General features: G+C 67.5%; 3 protein-coding genes across 6 annotated transcripts; 1 reads left to right on the top strand and 2 right to left on the bottom strand.

Moving 5' to 3' along the window:
- Positions 1 to 791: 791 nt before the first annotated feature.
- On the bottom strand, positions 792 to 6,003 carry ENGASE (endo-beta-N-acetylglucosaminidase). Its single transcript, XM_075770635.1, has 14 exons — positions 5,827 to 6,003; positions 5,562 to 5,638; positions 5,262 to 5,463; positions 4,814 to 4,962; positions 4,540 to 4,697; positions 4,276 to 4,424; positions 3,926 to 4,091; positions 3,475 to 3,578; positions 3,143 to 3,251; positions 2,881 to 3,053; positions 2,502 to 2,656; positions 2,291 to 2,393; positions 2,083 to 2,197; positions 792 to 1,978 (listed from the first exon to the last, which is right to left on the bottom strand). The coding sequence occupies exons 1-14, from the start codon at positions 5,934 to 5,936 to the stop codon at positions 1,586 to 1,588; spliced, it is 2,163 nt and encodes a 720-aa protein (XP_075626750.1). The 5' UTR covers positions 5,937 to 6,003; the 3' UTR covers positions 792 to 1,585.
- A 1,025-nt stretch (positions 6,004 to 7,028) lies between these two features.
- Positions 7,029 to 12,253, bottom strand: C1QTNF1 (C1q and TNF related 1). Of its 2 annotated transcripts, none has more exons than XM_075770678.1 (4): positions 12,032 to 12,253; positions 8,960 to 9,116; positions 8,695 to 8,840; positions 7,029 to 8,449 (listed from the first exon to the last, which is right to left on the bottom strand). In XM_075770678.1, the coding sequence occupies exons 2-4, from the start codon at positions 9,100 to 9,102 to the stop codon at positions 7,899 to 7,901; spliced, it is 840 nt and encodes a 279-aa protein (XP_075626793.1). In that variant the 5' UTR covers positions 9,103 to 9,116; positions 12,032 to 12,253; the 3' UTR covers positions 7,029 to 7,898. The 2 variants fall into 2 exon arrangements, with proteins under 2 accessions (XP_075626793.1, XP_075626794.1); XM_075770679.1 differs by having other exon boundaries at positions 8,960 to 9,155; positions 12,032 to 12,170.
- A 608-nt stretch (positions 12,254 to 12,861) lies between these two features.
- CANT1 (calcium activated nucleotidase 1) lies at positions 12,862 to 16,699 on the top strand. Of its 3 annotated transcripts, none has more exons than XM_075770644.1 (4): positions 12,862 to 12,941; positions 14,583 to 15,222; positions 15,484 to 15,687; positions 16,156 to 16,699. In XM_075770644.1, the coding sequence occupies exons 2-4, from the start codon at positions 14,604 to 14,606 to the stop codon at positions 16,524 to 16,526; spliced, it is 1,194 nt and encodes a 397-aa protein (XP_075626759.1). In that variant the 5' UTR covers positions 12,862 to 12,941; positions 14,583 to 14,603; the 3' UTR covers positions 16,527 to 16,699. The 3 variants fall into 3 exon arrangements, with proteins under 3 accessions (XP_075626759.1, XP_075626758.1, XP_075626760.1); XM_075770643.1 differs by lacking the exon at positions 12,862 to 12,941 and adding an exon at positions 13,412 to 13,876; XM_075770645.1 differs by lacking the exon at positions 12,862 to 12,941 and adding an exon at positions 14,007 to 14,299.
- Positions 16,700 to 18,137: the final 1,438 nt, after the last annotated feature.

Raw genomic sequence — 18,137 nt, 5'->3', positions numbered from 1 at the left:
GACCGACGCCGCTTGCGGTCCCCTGCGCTGAGCCGGGACGGGGTCTGCCCTGCTCTCGCCCGCTCTGCAGCGCGGGACATGCTCACGGCCACCCATCCCTGCCCAAGACTGCGGGACCCCGCCGGCCCTCAGCGAGGGTCTTGGCCATCGCATCGCCCAGGACCAGGGGCCGGCATCGCCCGCGGAGACCGGCCTGAGCCCCGGGGTCGGTCTGCAGCAGCCGGATCCGGCGCCCAGCGGCATGGGGCGCTGCGGAGCCCACCCTGGGGTGCAGCCCCATCCCCTGGGGTGCAGCCCCCCCTCTCCCTGCCCCGCGAGGCTCCACCACTCCTCAAACCTCACTTTATAGTCTGCAGATGCCCCCGACGCTCCAGCAACGAGCTCCCCCTTTTCTATTCCCGGTGTACATAGCCCCGGCCACCCCGGCCCGCGCCCCCCCTGTACAAAGCTCCTTCCATCGCTGTACTGGCTTCTTCCTTACAGCAAACCCCTGCGCCGGCCGCCAGTGCGCAGGCTGGCGCTGGCTCATCCTGTATGCTTCAAAGGTGTGACCATTCTAATAAACAGTATTATTATTATTATTATTATTACAAGGATTATTATTATTATTATTGAAATTATTAATAAAGATTTCTTTCTTCAACCAAGGCGACTCAGGTTTTGACTGGGGTGCTGGTGTGGGGGCACGGGGCCGTGGCTGGCACGGCAGGTCTGGCCACCCCGGCACGCCGTGGGCAGGGGGCTGCAGCAGGCAAGGGGGGACCCCGCCGGGCCCTGGCCTTGCCGTGGCAAGGAAACAGGGTGCCGGCACGGCGGGAGCCCTCCCCTGGCTCTGTCGAGCCCTTCATTTTTCAAACCGTCAGATAATTCATTTCAGAGAGAGTCCCCCACCGGAGGAGCAGCAGCTTAACTGCTGACATACTAATTTTCCTGACTGGGAGCCAGCATTGTTTGTGGGACTGGGGCCGGCACTCGGAGGGAGCTGGGGCTGGGTGACCCCGCTGCGCCGCGCGCTCGCCTGCCTCCCTGCCTGCTAATTGCTTGTTCACCAGACTGTGAGAAAATAATTGCTGCTATAAATTTTCTCTCCTTCTCCGCATAAGATATCCAGGCGAGGCAGCACGGGCACAGCCGCTGCCTGCCAGCCCTGGGGAGAGGTAGCACAGGCCAGGCGGTGCTGAGCTGGGTCCACGGGGGACGGGTCCAGCCACCACAGTGGAGCGGGTGCTGGTGGCTCCGCACCCACGCCAGGCCGGTCCCCAAAGCAGGCAGACGTAGGGCTGGGGGGAGGGGGGAGGTGGGTCCACGCACCCCCAGCCTGGGTGCATGCCGCTTGCAGGCAGCGAGGGCTGCGGGAGCTGGGGGGAGTCCCTGGACAGAGCCATGGCCAGCACCCAGCAGGCCCCCACGGCCAGAGCTGAGCCCAGCCACAGGGGTTGGAGAAGAGGGACCCGCTGAACCAGGGCAACAAAATTCAGCCTCCACCCTTGTAGCCCCCCCCCACTGGCTCTGCTGTGCCCCCTGCCCACCGGCACGGAGGAGACACGGACACAGGGCTGCACCACACTCGCCTTTAATGCCCATCTCAGCTGGTGCCGCTGGCCGGCTCAGAGTAGACCAGCACCAGCCGTCCCCAGCGGTCGGGGTCCACAGGCAGCTCATCGCGCAGAACCGGCTCCACCAGCAGCTCCAGCCGGCAGGACTGCCCGGCCGCCGGCCGCGGCACCGCCAGGCCCACGGCACGGTACAGGCAGCCGTGCGCTAGCCCCAAGAGCTGCGGTACCGTCTGGCCCCGCTGGCAGCGGGAGCCCTGGCTGAGGATGCGGAAGCAGCTGGCCCGGCCGGGTGGGAAGACCCAGCGCAGGGTGAGGCTGAGCGAGAGCTGCTGGGCCTCGGGGCCCTCCTGCCACCAGAGCTGCGAGGCCGTCAGGCTCTGCACCTGCGGCGGGGAGGCCACCATGCTGGCTGCATCCAGCACCTGCGGAGGGAAACACAGGACCGTCGGGACTGGGGCCGAGAGCAGCGAGCGCCCACCCACCCTCACGGCACGGGGCCGCATGGGGCAGCGGGTGCTACACTCACCCGGACCTCCCCGAGCAGGCAGGTGAAGGACGTCTCCTGCGGGCTGGGCTGGTGGCGGGACACGAGCAGGGAGAGGTCTCGCAGGCTGCAGTCCTGCAGGTCCAGCTCGTAGCACCTGAGAGCAAAGGGGCAGAGCGGGCACGGTGCTGGGGGGGCCCTGGGGTGCCCCCACCCGCCCACGGGCACAGGGTGCCGGCAGGGCACTCACCGGCTGGTCCAGCCATGGGAGTCTCGGGCGCAGGCAGTGAGCAGCTTGGCGAGGCCAGGTGGCGGTGCCGGGAGGAACCGGGGGTGGTGCCGGCCGTTGGGCTCTGCTGGAGGGAGCGGGGTCGGGGCAGGGGCGGGGTGAGGGGCTGAGCTGGTCCGGCGCCCCACAGTGGGTGCTCACTGCAGAGAGCACAGGGGGGCAGGGTCCTCACCGGGCAGGGAGGTGACGCTGCCCTCGTGGCAGGTACCCAAGTCCCAGGTGGTGAGCTCCAGCGCAACTGTGAACTCATCGGGGTGCGGCCCCTCCAGCTTGTACAGCAGGGTCAGAAAGAGCTTGGGGGGCGCCGGCATCTGCAAAGAGAAAAGGCTGATGACCCCAAATCCACCCAGAGAGACAGAGAGAGAGAGGAGAGAAAGAGAAGATGCATCAGGTTAGGTCTGCTGGGCAGCGAGGGCAGAGCGCCCTGCGGCACGCTCACGATGAGGCCCCAGAGCCACGCAGCTCTGCCTGGGCCGTGCAGGCTGCGCCATGCCGGCACGGTGCCAGCCCAGCGCTGAGGAGGTGGCAAGCAGGCTTCTCCCCCAACTCACCGGATGGCCACGTGCTCCTCGCCGGGGGGGATGGTCCCCTGCACCCTCAGGGAGCTGCCCCCACACCAGGCGTCCTGCAGGCAGCAGCTGGTGCTCAGCCTGCCCTCATGCTCCGGGTAGAGGGGCTGGATCTCCTGCGCGCTCAGGTCATACCAGGGCCCGGCCTCTTCCTCCTGCAGGACAGGGTGAGCTGGGCCGGGCGGGGAGCCAGGAGCAGGGACCCCCCTGCCCAGCCATCACCGAGCTGTCACCCCACACCCACCTTCCCAGCCAGGAACCTGCTGTTGCCCATGCCCAGGCTGAAGGAGGTGGCGAGGGGCAGCGTGCAGATGCTGTGCGTGGGCAGGTACTCAGCCAGCGAGCCCCAGAACCTGGAGGAAAAGGTGGGTGTCCGAGCAGAGCCCCCTGCTATGGCCGCTGCCCCGGCACGACATCGGGCGCCACCCCGGCTGGGGCACAGCAGGGCCAGCCCGGTCCCGGCGGGCAGCCACAGTCTCCCGGCAGCCCTGTCCCACCACCCCGCAGCCCTCCCGGCCTGGGGTGCTCCCGAGCCCGTCTCCCCGCCATGACCCCACCCTGCCAAGCCACCCTCACTTGTTCTCATTGTGCAGGAAGTTTTCCTCCCCCAGGTGCTCGTAGACCCAGCCGGGAGCAAAGATGGCTGCAGAGAGGCCATGCTGGCGGATCAGGCGCAGGGACTGCAGAGATGAACAGAGAGCAGCACGGGCTGGGCCAGGTGATCACCTTGTCACCTGCCCTGTCCCCACTCCCCCAGGCCCCACTGGCCTCGTGGTGGGGCAGGACAACACCGTGGGGATGTGCTGCAGCATCTCCCCGTCCAGGGACTGCAGCACCAGGATTCCCAGCTCCCTCTCCATACGTGGCTGGCAGCCCAGCGGCTCTGGGTTCCCCCACTCCCCACCGCTGTGTCCCTGGGTGAGCAGCCCGGCACGGCACAGCATGGCACAGCCATCAGCGGGAGCTCAGAGCCCTGCGCCACAGGGACACCCAGGGTCACGCTCTGGCCTGGCCTCGGCCCACCCACCTTGTCAGTGTCGAAGCCACCACCGATCACGTCCCCGCGGGCAAAGACATCAACGCCGACGTAGACGTCGGTGTGGCGCGGCCCAGCCAGCCCGCGTGTGCGCTCCAGGTGCTCTTCCTTCCAGTTGTAGTTGGTGAACAGCCCGTCGCAGACGTCAAAGAACACCCTGGGGATGAGGGGCAGGGTGGCAGGGCGGCCGCTGCGACTGTCCCCACAGACCACCCCACCGAGGGCTGTGCAGGCCATGCCCTGGCCACCCCCGAGTGCTCGGTTTGGGGTGGGCTCGTGCCCCCCACCCGGGGCTGGCTTTGCCAGGGGAAGGTGGCAGGGCAGGCAGGGCCTGGCCTCACCTATTCTCCTCGCTCAGCTCGTTCTGCCACCTCAGCGCGCCGTTCTGCAGGACGCTGTCGTACCAGATCACCAGCCCTCCCGGCACAGCGCTGTGCACCTGCGCCGTCAAGTGCCGCAGGAAGGGAGGCAGGTTCCCCACCGCCGCTGCCTGGCAGGAGAGAGCAGGGACAGGCTGGCACAGGGCGGGCGAGGGGCCCTGTGTGGGAGCAGTGCGAGGGCAGGGGAGGAGGCAGGGAGGCGGGCAGGGCGCGACCACAGCTCACATTCAGCGTGTTCTCTATGTTGATCAGCCAGCCATCGAAGCGGTAGTGCTGGGCGATGCGGGCCAGTTGCTCGCTCACGGCACGGTACGCCTCCTCCCCGCTGGCCAGGAACGACTCGCACAGCTTCTCCCCGTCCGTCCACTCCGTGATGAACGTGCCTGGGGAAAGAGCAAGAGCAGTGTCGGACGCACACCCCGACAAACCCACCACATGCCTGGGACCCCCCCGGGCCCGGTCCTGCAGCCGCCAGCCCTGCAGCCAGCCCTGCCCTCACCCAGCACAGGGACGCCGTTCCTGTGAGCTGCGTTGGTCCAGCACACAGGCGGGATGGTGACGGTGTGGTGGCTGAAGTAGACGAAGATGTCGATGTACCGCCAGTGGTAGAAGACGTAGGGGTTGCGTGTGGCTGAGCCCTGGATGAACCTGCCATGGCAGAGGGAAGAGGGTTGGGCAATGCGGGAGGGACGCTGGCAGACGGCTGCGGGGCTGGGCAGGAGCCTGACTCAGGCCCCGGGAGCTGGGCAGAACCGTGGCACGGAGCCACCCCTGAGGACCCCGGCCAGGGCTCACCCAAGCAAGGTCGCTGTGCTCCGGAGCCAAGGGCCAAACCCCTCGCCTGCCTGCGGCCAAGCCGGCAGGAAATAAATCAAGCAGAAATAGAAGAGGTTGGGGTTTGAGATCTCGAGTCCCGCTGCCACATCTCCTCTCCACCCAGCATGTACCTGTCCTCCAGGTATCCACCACGCATGTCGTGGCACACCAGTGTCCGGGGCCTCTTGCTGTGGAGCGGGGGCTGGCGCTTCGCCAGCGGCACGGCAGAGACATTGAAGTCGTCGTTGCTGTTGGGCTGCCAGGACAGCAGCTCCTCCAGGCTGGACAAGAAGAAGCTGACGGGCTCCGTCGTCCTGGTGTCGAAGTGTCTCGCTGGAGCAGGTGGGGACATGAGGGCCGGGGTCAGCGGGGAGCTCGGCCCCAGCCCTGGCCCGATGGGACCCACGGGCACCCTCCCCGCAGTGCCTCACCTGGCAGCGGCTGCGGGCTGGCGCTGACGGTGTCGTGCAGGACAGTGGTTCCCCGGGGCTCCGCCGCCGGCTGGAAGCTGCCCGGGGAGGGGGGTGAGGACCGGGCAGCCGGGGCCGCCGCACCCCGCAGGCACCCGCCGCCGGGCCGGGCCGGGCCAGCACCGCGGCCAGCGCCCGCCGAGCCCAGCCGAGCCCAGCCGAGCCCGGGCGAGCCCCGGCCCCGAGCCCGAGCCCGGCCCCGAGCCCGGCCCGGCCCGCCGCCCACCTCCGCCGCCGCCGCCGGCCGGCCCGCTCCGCCTCCGCCTCCGCCGGCTCCTCTGCCCCGGCCTCGGCCCTCTTGCCGCGCCGCCCGGGCCCCTCCTGCGCCTCCGCCATGGCGCTGCCGCTGCCCGCACTGACGGCGGCGCCGGCCCCGGCCTGGCCCGGCTCGCCTGGAGGCGCGGCCCGCGGAGCTCCGCCCGCCCCGGCCCCGGCCCCGGCCCCGGCCCCGGCCCCGCACCGCCCCCAGCGCCCGGCCCGCCCCGGCCGCGCTCGGCGCCGCCTGGACCCGTACGGAGCGGGACGGGGTGTGTGTCCCGGGACGGGGTGTGTGTCCCGGGGTGCACCGCGTGTCCTGGGATGGACCGTGTGTCCCGGGATGGACCGTGCGTCCCGGGATGGGAAGTGTGTCTCAGGAAGGGAGGTTTGTCCCAGGACGGGACCTGTGTCCCAGGACGGGCCCTGCTGTGCAGGCTGGGCTGAGCTGGCAGCCCTCCCTTCGTGCCGTGTGCCTGCCGCCCGAGGGGCCGGGTGCTGCCGTGGGGCTTTGCCCCCACCCCAGGGCTGGGACAGGGCCCAGGGCCGGCCATGAGCAGGGCAGCTGCCTCCACCTCTCCTGCAGGGTCCCTGGGGACAGCCCCGTGGGGACAGCACTGCCAGGGCCCCGAGGGTGCCGCCAGCCCCAGATGGCCTGACCAGCCTCGCCTGGACCCCCCACCCACCCACCTGTGGGGGTCAGGGCTCTATTTAAGCCCAGCCCTGAGCCCTCCTTCCAATTCCTGCTGTGCTAGGGGGGATGCTGGCCTTCAGCTGCAATCCTCCTCTGTGCAGCCATGGATGCACCAATCCAAACCCCAACCCACCAGCTTCCCAGCTTCACCTCAGACCTGCCTCAGCACCATGGATTTGCTGGATAATCTGGGCTCTCGGTAAACCCAGTCACTGCTCCCAGCCTGCCCTGCTCACAGGCTGATGGGTCCGTTACTGCGCTCAGCTTCCAGGTCCCTGGCTCTTAGGAAGCAGCTGGGCATTGCGGAGCCCAGCTCGGATCTCCCTGCCTCTCCAGGTATGCCCTTCCCTTCCCACCCCCAGCTTGGCAGCACCGTGCCAACCCATGGCTCTCAGGGAGCCCCTGCACCCTCGGAGTGGGAACCTGCCCTGAGCTGCTCAGAGCCTCTGCACACACAAAGCAGGAGGACGCACTGAAAGTGTGAGTAGGACTCAAAATTGTGGGCTGTTTAATGTGTTCAAAAGCTGTACAGAGAGCATGGGGGGCAGCACGCTGCCCTAGGCCCTGCTCTGCTATTGCATCTACAAAAATACAAAGCCTGGCCAGCAGATAATCTGAGTGAAGAGGAAGCAGCTGAGGCCAAAGGCCCCGCACCCAGGGCTGTGGCGGGGAGCCAGCCCCTCCTCAGCAGTGTCGGCACCGAGCAGAGGTTGTGGCAGGGGAAATGGTGACGGGGACTTGCATAGGGGAACTGATGTAATCTGCTCCCCACGTGGGGGAAGTGTCAGCCCAGAGGTTACCCAGCACCATGCTGCAACATCTGCGCTGTTGGGACCCAGCTCTGCAGAAGGAAAGAGGGGCCCTTAGTGCTTTTATTGCCTTTCCTGCTGGATGCTGAGCACCCTCTGCCCTTTTCCAGGAGAAGGAGCCCGCAGAGCACATCACAGTGCGAGTGGGGCAAGGGAGGAACATGGTGCACGTGTGTGTGCTGCCTCACACCGGGGCACCAGCAGTCAAACCCGTTCAGCTGCTGCCAGCTCCCAGACAGTGCCACAAACGCCTGTGCCCCTGCAAACCCAGCTCTGAAGCAGGCACTGGTGGGGGTGAGCCCCCTGCCCGCTCCAGGTGAGCAGCTGCTGCCAGGGTCACAAATGCAGCAGAGGCTGGAAATGGCTCCGACTGCTCCAGGTGCCTCCGCTCGGGCTGGAGGAGCTGGCGCCTGGGGTATTCACACACTCAGGCAGCTGCTGGGGGTAGTGGCATGTAGAAGGGCTAACAGCTTAATGGCGGGTGGCGTGCCCGGGGCGATACCTGCCCCAGGGGAGGGGGGAGCAGGGCAGACTGGGTGCTCAGGGGTCCCCGCTGTACTTGATGAGGTGGCCACTGAAGGTGATGTAAGTGTCATACTCATCGCTGAAGACAGCGTTCTCACGCTCGCCCTTGTAGAGCCGCACCCAGACCTCATCCTGCTCCTGCAGCTCCAGCATGACGCTCTGGCTCTGCATGATGCTGCGGTCGCTCACCTGGGCGTAGAGGATCACCACCTCCACCCCGTTGCGCATGATGTGCAGGTACGTCTCCTTCTGGTTCCAGGTGTGCACGTTGAGGCTGAAGTAGTAGATCCCGGGGACGTAGCAGTAAAACTTGCCCGTGAACATGTTGAAGTGGTCATAGAGGTTGACAAACTCCGTGTCGAAGATGAGGGTCTGGTAGTAGTCATTGCTGTGCAGGGGTTTCTTGCGGCCCACCGAGAAGGCGGCGTAGTGGGTCTTGCAGCGCTCCCCTGGGGCGCCCACGCTGCCCTTCTGTCCCTTGGGGCCCGTGTGGCCCCTGCTGCCGGCCACCCCCGTCTTGCCAAACTTGCCCTGCATGCCTCGCTCGCCACGGTCCCCCTTCTCTCCTGAGTGAAGCAAGAGGGAGAGTTGTACTGTCAGTTGTACCGCCTGCGCAGGGTGTTGGACCACAGACACCAGCCCCAGCTTCTTGCTCCCAGTTTGTGTGAGACTGGCACCACAGAGCGCCGGCACTGGGAGCCCAGCTTTGCGCTGGTCCCGGGGAGACGCTGGCGAGCAGGCCAGCTGACGGTGTCCAGGCTGGGGTTCGGCTGTGGGCAGTGCTGCAGCACGGGGCCCTGCCAGCCCTCACCTTTCAGGATGGTCATGTTGATCTGAGGCAGGGGCTGGTACCGGGGGTAGGAGAAGCGCTGGTCGGGCGGCTCACAGCAGCGGACGCAGCGGGGCTGCGGGGGCAGCCCTTCCTGAGCACTGCCGGCCTTCTGCTCCTGCGTGGCTCTGGGAAGGGCAGAAAGCAAAGAGCAACAGGGAGCTACGGGTGGGGGCTGGGGCCCTTTGTGGTGCCAGGGCTGCCCCGTCCCCTGCTGTGAAACGCCCCGGCCCCGGGGTCCCCTCACCTGGCAGCGTGGTGCTGGGACGGTGCCTCCTCGGGGTCCGTCTGCAAACGCCGGTCAGGACTGGGGCTGGTCTGGCTCCCCGCAGGGGATGGCAGCAGCAGGCAGGAGAGCAGCAGGACACCGAGCGCCCAAAGCCCCTCCATGCTGCGGCAGTGCCCTGCGAGATGCCAGGGACAGCTGAGGGGAACAGCAAGGCCTGGCAGAGCCAGGAGCTGCAGAGACGCCCTGTCCTGCCATGCGGTGTCACGCCGGCATGGCCGTGCCCTGCACTGTCCCCAGGACAGGACCTGGCACACCACGCAGCCCTGGGCAGGGCACAGCTGCGCTTCCAGCCCGAAAAGGCTGCTGCTGCAGCAGCCCTTTCCCAGCAGAGCCTGCAGTGTGGGCACACGCATCCCTTGCAGCTGCAGGGACCATCTGTACCTAAATAGCTGCTTTTAGCTGGGCCATGTGCCTCGGTGATGCTGCAGTGAGCGCCTGGGGAGACTCGTGTTTGGGGAAACTCAGGGAGTCAGCACCTGGAAAAATTACAGGTGGCTCCAAATTGTGGGGGACCCTAGCCCTGCCGGGGGGTGGTGTGTCTGCGTTCCTTCTGCTGCCCCAGAGCGTGCCAGGATGCCCACAGTGCAGGCTGCACAGACCCTGTGGAAGGGGCTCCTGTACCCCAGGAGTTGCCAGTCCTTGGCCCCCACCCTGTGTCTGGGCTCCTGGTCTGAGGGTTTGTGAGAAGACAAAACCCGCTTCTCCAGAGAGGCGGATGCAGGCTGTTAGCCCCAGCTAGGAGCCGGCCACCGTGGGGAGAAACTTTCCTGAGAGCCCACATCCTGCGTGGGGCCAAAGCTAATATTTGCGGTAGCCGGTGGCATGATGGCCCAACCCGGGCAGCTCCACTGCCCTTCCTTGCCTTATCACAGCTGTATCCGCTCAAGGCTGTGCTGAGGTGTGGGGCCAGGCATGCAGCACCCTGCCCTGCAGCCCCAAAGGCGCCAGGACAGCCATGGCCAAACACGCGTCCGGCACTGCCCAGCCGCTCAGCATCCCGCAGCAGCAGGGTCCGAGGTGGTGCTGGGGTGCAACCAGCGGGGCGCAGGGCTGCACGTGTGGGCTGCCTGGTCCCGCACCCTGCCGAGCTGGGGCCGTGCACTGCTGGGATGAGGACGGCTGCTCACTGGGCTCCTGTCTCATCAGGTGCCTCCCCAAAGGGATACAGCCTTTGCCTTTCTCCCCTCACACTGTCCGGCTGTGCTCCGTGGGCTCTGCCAGGATTCTGGAGCGCCTGCCCCAAGGGGCAAAGGGCCCTGCACAGCACACCCTCATGTCCTGGAGTGGGCCAGGCCATGGGGAAGGAGTTTAGGGTGGAATCCTGCCCTTTTGGTGAACGCCTGCTCTCCAAGCACTAGAGATGATCACCAGGCTGGGCCAGTCTCTGGGCTGGCTGTTCCCATTGCCCCCCAAGTGCGGGGGTTGGCAGGGTCTGGGGACCTGGCGGGCGCGCTCTGGCAGTGGGTGCGGAGGGTGTTGAGGCCAGGATGGATGCCTGGCTTATGAGTCACATTTGCCGGGGCCAGGAAGGGGTGGAGGGATGGGGAAAGACTACAAAGGGCTTTCCCACTGCTCACACCCTCCTTCCTGGGTGCCTGTGGCCCCCTGCCTCTGCCCCCCCCCCCCCCCGTTATCTCAGCCCACGTCCCACTGGTGCTGCCGGGTATGGGGAGAGGCAGGGCTGTGGGCAGCCTGGTGCCACATCCTCCCTGCCTGCGCCCTGGCCTGGCATCTACCCCCATTCAGCTCTGCGGGCAGGGGAGAGGCGGACGCAGGGATAGAGGCAACAGAGCTGCCCAGCCAGGGGCACTGGCTCTCTTCATCCTGCTTGGCCTCCAGCTGTGCCAGCCACATGCCAGTGAGCATGGCATGCAGCCCACCGGGGTTTTGGGAAGCCTGTGGCTTTTCCTCAGCTCTGGGACCATCAAATTACACATTCCCCTGGGACCTGCAGCACGCTCAGCCCTGGGGAAAACAGCTTTGCAGGGAACTGCTCTGCAGGGAGAAGAAATCCTTTACTGGGAAATTCCCACCAAGAAAGGCAGTGCGCTTCACAGGCTGGTGGAGGGCTGGAAATGGAGACAAGCGTGCCCCCGAGCACACATCTCCCCCTGCACCCCATGGGCACGTGGGGCAGGAGGTGTCTGTGTACGCACAGGTGGATACAGTCCTGCTGAAGGGATGTTGTTTTTCCTGTCAGGGTTGGATGCTCTCCAGGTGCACTTTGATTTAAATTCAGTGGCTGCTAAAGCCTTGAGACTTTCTCCTGAAATACATTCCAGGCAGTGATAAAGACCAGGATGAATCAAGAGCAAATCCCAGGGGGGTGGTGAGGGGGCTCAGAGCAGCAGGGCGGTGTGGAAACAGCAGGACCTGCACGCCGACCTCACCCTCCCTGAGCCGCTGGGATGGCTCCCCCCGCCTTTAGCTGCAGCAGCTGGGACGGTTGCAGAGCTGTTTGCATCCCCAGAGAAGCACAGACCTGAGGGCAGCAGGGTGGGAGCTGCATGGGGCAGCTGCCATCAAGGACCGACAGGCAGGTCGCAGCCCTCCAGCTCCTGCAGCACCAGGAGATGTTGTGCTGGGGACCCCAGCAGCCACCATGTCCCCTGAGGACGTGCCCGGGGTGGCTCAGCCCTGGGTTTGACGTGCTCGTGGGGACTGGCTTTTTGGGCACAGGGCTGGGGGACCCACGGTGGATCCATGCAGGGTTGAGCCTGCACTGCAGGCTCCTGCAGTTCCCCTCTCCCAGCCTCTGTCCTCACGGAGCTGCTGTGGGTCAGGCTGTGCCCTCTGAGGACCGCGAGGCTCAGCCCTGGGGTCCCCACCACCCCTTTCCAGGCAGGGCAGGGTCCTCACCCGGCTGACTGGAGCCCCAGGGCACCCATGGGCCTGGCGAGGCGGAGCCACCTCCTGGGTGAGCCCGTACCGGTGCCACGGCTCCCGCCGATGGGTACACGACAAGATGCAGCTCCAGGACGCTGGTCCCCAGGCCTGCAGGGCCCCCCCCAAACCCACCCCCCCACCTACCTCTGGGGCAGGGCTGCTCCCTCCTGGCGCTGCCTTCCCTTCCCTAGAGCATCCCCCCGGGGCCGCCCTGCCAGGCCCCAGGCAGAGCCTGCCCGCGGCGGATCGGCTGCCTCCCGCTCTGACAGCCCCTTCTCCTTCGGCCTGGGCGGAAATGCGCTTTCTAGAAAGCGAAGGAGGCAGCGGAGGAGCGGGACGAGGCACGCAGCCCTCCCACTGCCAGATGTGAGCCCAGCGGCGCGGCCGGCCGGCGTTAACCATGTGTGCTCCCGCCGTCTGCCAACACCGGGCCTGCAGCCGTGACCGGCGCTTGGCCTGAGGCCAGGGAACGGCGGCGGCACGTGCCAAGGCCTTCGCTGGGGTCGGTGCAGGGCGGGGGGAAAACCGGAGACCCCGGCGGTTGCAACTGCGGGTGAGGACCCTGCCCCGCACCGGGAGAGCCGCCGGTTGTTCCCCACCCCTGGAGCCTGCTCAGCCCCGACCCCGGCCGAGCCTTTGGTGGGCAGCCGCTCGCAGGCAGACACGCGAGTGCACCCCGCAGTACCGGGCAGGATCTGTCCCCGCACCCCGAGTTGCGGGGGTACACGGGGAGCGTCCGGGCCGGCACCGGCGCTGCAGGAGGAGCTGCGGGCTGGGGTCAGCCTGCACCGGGGGATCAGCGGGGCTGACCGGGGGCCCTTCCCGCCAGGCCCGGCCTGGACTTCAGCCCCCAGCAGCCCTTGCGCGCCACCGCCTCCGGAGGCGGTGAGTGGCGGCGGCGCGCAAGGGCTGCTGGGAGTTGTAGTTCTCGCCCGGCCGCAGCGGTTTGGCCGCTACCGGTTGCCGTAGCGGCCGCGGGTGTTGCTGGGAGCTGTAGGCGGCGGCGGCGGCGGCTGCGCGGGGAGGCGGGCGGCTGCGCTCGGGCGGCGCCGCGGTGAGCGGGGACACCGGGACGGCGGGCGAGGGGGGCCGGGGCGGGCCGCGGGGTCCTAAAGCCGGGCCGGGCCTGCAGTATAGGGGTTCCCCACCGGGCAGGAGCACTGTGGGCCCCGAGCCACCCTGCTCGGGTGGGAGGAGCGGGGCTGTGACCCGCGGCGGGGACGCTGGGGGGGGGGGTCCCGGGGTCCATGAAGGTACCGGTCAGGGCGGGCGGTGTGCCGCCTTCCCGACAGCTCGCTCGGGGAAGGGGCTCGGGGGTCCCCAAGGGCGCGCTCGCCCCCCGGGTTCACGCGCCGTGACAGTGCTCGGGGAGGGGGGGGCTGGGGTCCCTACAGCCGCGGTGGGGGACAGTGCAGCGAGCGGGGTCCCCGGGCCTCTGCCGAGGTCCCGGCAGGACGGAGGGGGGGGGGTGTCCTTCCCCCCGCTGTAGCGGGGCCCCCGGGGCGAGCAGCCGTCCCCCCCTTGGGCTCTCCCGTGTCCCGGCCGGGAGCACACCCGCCTGCCCGGGGCTCGGCCCCCCACGCTCAATGCAGCCTCTGTTCGCACCTCGGGCTGCTGAAAGGCACATTGAGAGCCCCGCGGTGCGGCCGCCTGCGGGGAGCCCGGCCCATGCCCAGCGCCAGCCCCGGGGCCCCACCGCGGCCGGTGACGGGCCCGCTGGGGACAGCCCTGGGCCAGCGGCTGGGGACCCCTCTGCCCTGCCCCGGGCTGGGGGGGGGGGGCTGCCCGTGCTGCAAAGGGGTGAGAGCGGGCGGCGTTGGGGCAGCTGCCGGTCCCGGGGAGCTGCTTGCTCCCTGCGCAGCCTGGAGTGCCCGTCTGCAGGAGCCCCGGGAGCTGCCGCGTCCCCTGCGCTGCGCGGAGGGAGATGGCGGGGAGAGGCACCCTGGTGCCCTGGCCCCGCGGGTGGGCACAGCCCAGGGTGGGCTGGAGGTACCCGCACGCGAGTCCTGCCCGGAGGAGAGCTGTGACCGGGGGGGGGGGGGCGGGGGGCTGCGGCTTTGAGACTGGGCAGGTCGGGGTGTGTGTCCCTTGGACCCGGGCGCTGTGCTTCCTGCTCAGGCGTTGGCATCCTGCTTGGGTGGAGCTGCCACGTGTCTCCCGGTGTCCCCGTGGGGCCTGGAGACACACTCACTGCTCACCAGTGGGGCCAGTTCCTGGGAGCCGCGGGAGGTGGGCCAGGCCGGCTGTTCCGGAGGCAGCAAGGGTCGTCCTCGCCACTGGACGGGAACCTCCTTCCTCCTGGGGCTGTGCGGGGACGCTGCTCAGCAGGACACCTCGACGCGGGTCCTGGGGACGTGCCCCAGGCCAGGGTGCCTCAAGTCCCTGCCTGGGCCGCTGTGGACCTTGGGACAGGTAGAGGCGCTGGGCAGGTCATGTGTGCCTGCCAGCACACTGGGGCTTGTTCTGGTCTGGCGCTGCAGAGGTGGGGTGAGAAGGGGCTGAGGGTGGCTCCAGCAGCAAAGCAGCCCCCTTGGCGTGCTGGTTCTTCCCTGCACGGGGCGGCAGCACCTTCTGCTGCAGGAGAGGGGATGGGGCCCCTCGCCTCTCCCTCGTGGCTGTGTCTTGCCGCCCCCTGAGCTCAGTGCAGCACCAGGCTCCAGCTCTCTGACCTGCTTCCTCCCCTCTTTGCCACCAGGTTCTCCTCGCCCCCAGTCTGATGCCCGTCCCGCCCTGCCATGAGTCTATGAGCCCCCTCCGGATCAGCGTGGGTGGTCTGCCTGTCCTCGCGTCCATGACCAAGGGTGCTGACCCCCGCTTCCGACTGCGCTGGAAAGCCATCGTGCTGTCGTCAGCCTGCGTGGGGTTTGTGCTGCTGCTCTTCTGCCTGCACCGGTCCTCCCCGGCACGGCCCATCCCGCCCAATCCTCGCAACTGGCAGCTCAGCCTGCAGGCAGGGGACCGCTACAATGACACCTACCCACTGTCCCCACCCCAGAGAAACCCCGAGGGCGTGCGCTACCGCATCGGAGTCATTGCAGACCTGGACACGCAGTCCCGGGGCTCTCAGGAGCACACCTGGTTCAGTTACCTGAAGAAGGGCTACCTGGTGCTGTCAGACAGTGGGGACAGCGTGACGGTGGAGTGGGACAAAGAAGACAGCGTGCTGCAGTCCCACCTGGCTGAGAAGGGCAGGGGCATGGAGCTCTCCGAGCTGGTCGTCTTCAACGGGAAGCTGTACGCTGTGGATGACCGGACAGGAGTGGTCTACCAGATTGAGGGCAACAAGGTGGTGCCCTGGGTGATCCTCCCGGATGGGGACGGCACAGTGGGGAAAGGTGAGCTCTCCCATCCAGCCCTGCAGACGCAGAGCAGTGAAGGCCTTGGCTCCTGTGGCTTGCCGGGGTGGGGTGCACCTTTTCCAGGACCCCGTAAGCCAGGACGGGCCAGGGGCAATTCCTGCCCGGGGACCGGCTGGCTGCATGGGGGAAGGCTGTGCCCAGCACTGGGACGCCTGGTGTGGTGTTTGAGGGAGTGGGGGCTGGTCTGATGTCTGCATGCCAGCTGAGCCCCGGCTTGTGCCGTTCTCTCTGCTGCAGGCTTCAAGGCGGAGTGGCTGGCGGTGAAGGACGAGCACCTGTACGTGGGGGGACTGGGCAAGGAGTGGACCACGACGACGGGGGAGGTGGTGAACGAGAACCCTGAGTGGGTGAAGGTCATCGGCTACAAGGGCGACGTGGGCCATGAGAACTGGGTGGCAAACTACAACGCACTGAGGGCCGCGGCGGGGATCCGACCCCCAGGTACTGAGCGAGGCTCCCTCCTGCCGCCCCGTGTCCCACGGCCTCTGCAGGCTCCAGGACCGGGGTCTCCCTCCCCGTAGATCCTGGGACTGGTGTGAGATTTAAAGGAGGCTGGAAGCCAGAGATGTCCCCCTGTTCTGGTGGAGAGGCCAGAGCCTGCCCTGGCCAGATTTCTTCCAAGTCTGTGCCACGAGCAGACGGAGGGTGGCTCAGCCGGGGCTGTGCCAGGCAGCAAGGCCCCTGGGCAGAGGAGGCCGTGCCAGGGTGCCCCTTGTCTGGCTCTGGGAGGGACCGGGGGGGCTGCTGCATGGGCATTGGGGCAGGAGGAGGCGGAAATGTTCACAGCAGTTGCCTGTACGGGGCTGCGACCTCTGTGGTTTGGTGTCTTTTGGAGCGGGGAAGGGTCCCGCCCCAGCCTGGCGGGTGCCCTGCTTGCCCCGTGCCGTCAGACGCCGCTCCCTGCTGCAGGTTACCTGATCCACGAGTCGGCCTCCTGGAGCGACACCCTGCAGCGCTGGTTCTTCCTGCCGCGCCGCGCCAGCCACGAGCGATACAACGAGAAGGCAGATGAGCGGCGAGGCACCAACCTGCTGCTGAGCTCCACCCAGGACTTTGGCGACGTGACGGTGGGACGTGTGGGTGAGGTGGTCCCAACCCATGGCTTCTCCTCCTTCAAGTTCATCCCGGACACGGACGACCAGATCATCGTGGCGCTGAAATCAGAGGAAGACAACGGCAAGATCGCCAGCTACATCATGGCCTTCACGCTGGACGGGCGCTTCCTCCTGCCTGAAACCAGGATCGGGAGCGTGAAATACGAGGGCATTGAGTTTATTTAACTGACTTTTGCACAGGACCGGAGGGGTGAGGGAGGCCAAGGGGTGCTGGGGCAGGCCCTGCCAGCACGCTCCTAGCCGCGCGCACGCCCCGGGCTCGCCCGAGGGATGCCGGGCAGCGCTCCCAGCTCTGTAGTTGGCCTTGGCATCCTCTGTAAAGCATTGGCTCTGCTGCAGCAGGCGTGGTGCGAGTGTTTCGGCAGTGGCACCTGGTGGCAAGGGACTGCCACCACAGGGTGCTGTGAGAGACGGCGGAAGTTCCCGTGTGCAGGTTCCCCGAGCCCTGCCGCTGCAGCCGTTAGTGCCTGGCCCCTAATTGCAACACTTCTGCAGCAAGTTGGTGGCTCTGGTGACATCCGGGCTGTGGGTTTGCAGCTGAGGATGAGCCTGAGTCCCAGCTCTGCTGCCCTGCCTCGTGTCCCGCCATGCTGCGGTGCTCCCCAGGTGGAGGAGGGGGTGTCCAGCTGGAGCACCGGGCCTGTCCCGGTACCTGGGGGGGTCGGTCTGGCCCAAGCCCTGGAGCCCAGCCATGCTGGAACCCTGTCCTGGGGCCACCCTCCCTCCTCTCCATGGCCCCAGCTCCTGACTGGGAATGCAGCAGAGACGTGCGGACAAGCATCCCTGTGGGCACAAGCGGCCAGATCCTGCCTCGTTCCTGACCCTCCTGGGGTCGGGGTGACTGGGGGGGGGATGGGGCCATGGCAGGGTGTCACAGCCAGGGTAGGTGAGGGCCGTCTATGTCATACCTGGGTGGATTTCATCAGGGGTTTTCTGCAGAAGCTGGTTTTCCTTCCCTTTTACCATAAGCTGGGTGAGGTGACGGGCAGTTCCGGGCACTGATTTCTGAGGGGAGCCTCACACGGGAGGGGACCGCGGTGGGGTCCCTCTGCCCCCGTCTGCGAGGGGACGCAGCAGTTCCTGCACTGCCAGTAGCACCGGGGAAGAGGCTTTTAGCAGCCTCAAGTGCCGGCAGCCGGGGCCGTTCCTGGTGCCGCTGTACCGGCACAGGGGCTCTGCCTGGGGGGCTGGGGGAAGCAAGTGATGGGGCCGACAGCCAGGGCCGGGTGTAACGCAGACACATCCCTGCGCCTGGCCCCGTGCCATTCCCAGCCCGAGGACCTACGCGGTTTGCTGGCTGCATGCCTTTTCCCAGCCTGGCCATGGGAGAGACCCCAGAGGTGCCTCTAGAGCTGTCAGCTCTGGGAAGAGCCGAGACCTGGGCCGAAGCCGCCGGGAGCCGCTGGACAGTGCGGCTGTGCCTGCTCCAAGGGCTGCTGTGCTCAGTGCAGGAGGGAGAGCCAGAAGCACCAGCTTGGCTTCCCAGGGCCAGCAGCAGCTGGGAAGCATTCGCAGCAGCCCCAGGGCTTTGTTGGCTGGGGAGCCCTCCCCGAGCTCGCCAGCGGTGTTGTGAAATCGTGGCAGCAGCCTGTGGCCCCCCAGGAGGAACTTGCTGGGGTCCCGGGTGCCGAAAGTGCAAATCATGGGTATCTGCAGGCCCCCGGGGCCTCCTTCCCACCCCACTAACCACAGATCTGCAGCTCCTGGCCTGGCCCACGCTCCCCTGGCTCAGCCCAGCCCCTGCCCCAGTTGGGGCAGCTTCACGCCAGCCACCAG

Source organism: Balearica regulorum, chromosome 18 (genome assembly GCF_011004875.1).
Source record: "Balearica regulorum gibbericeps isolate bBalReg1 chromosome 18, bBalReg1.pri, whole genome shotgun sequence".
Classification (NCBI taxonomy): Eukaryota; Metazoa; Chordata; class Aves; order Gruiformes; family Gruidae; genus Balearica; species Balearica regulorum.
This window is presented reverse-complemented; position numbering and strand designations above follow the sequence as displayed.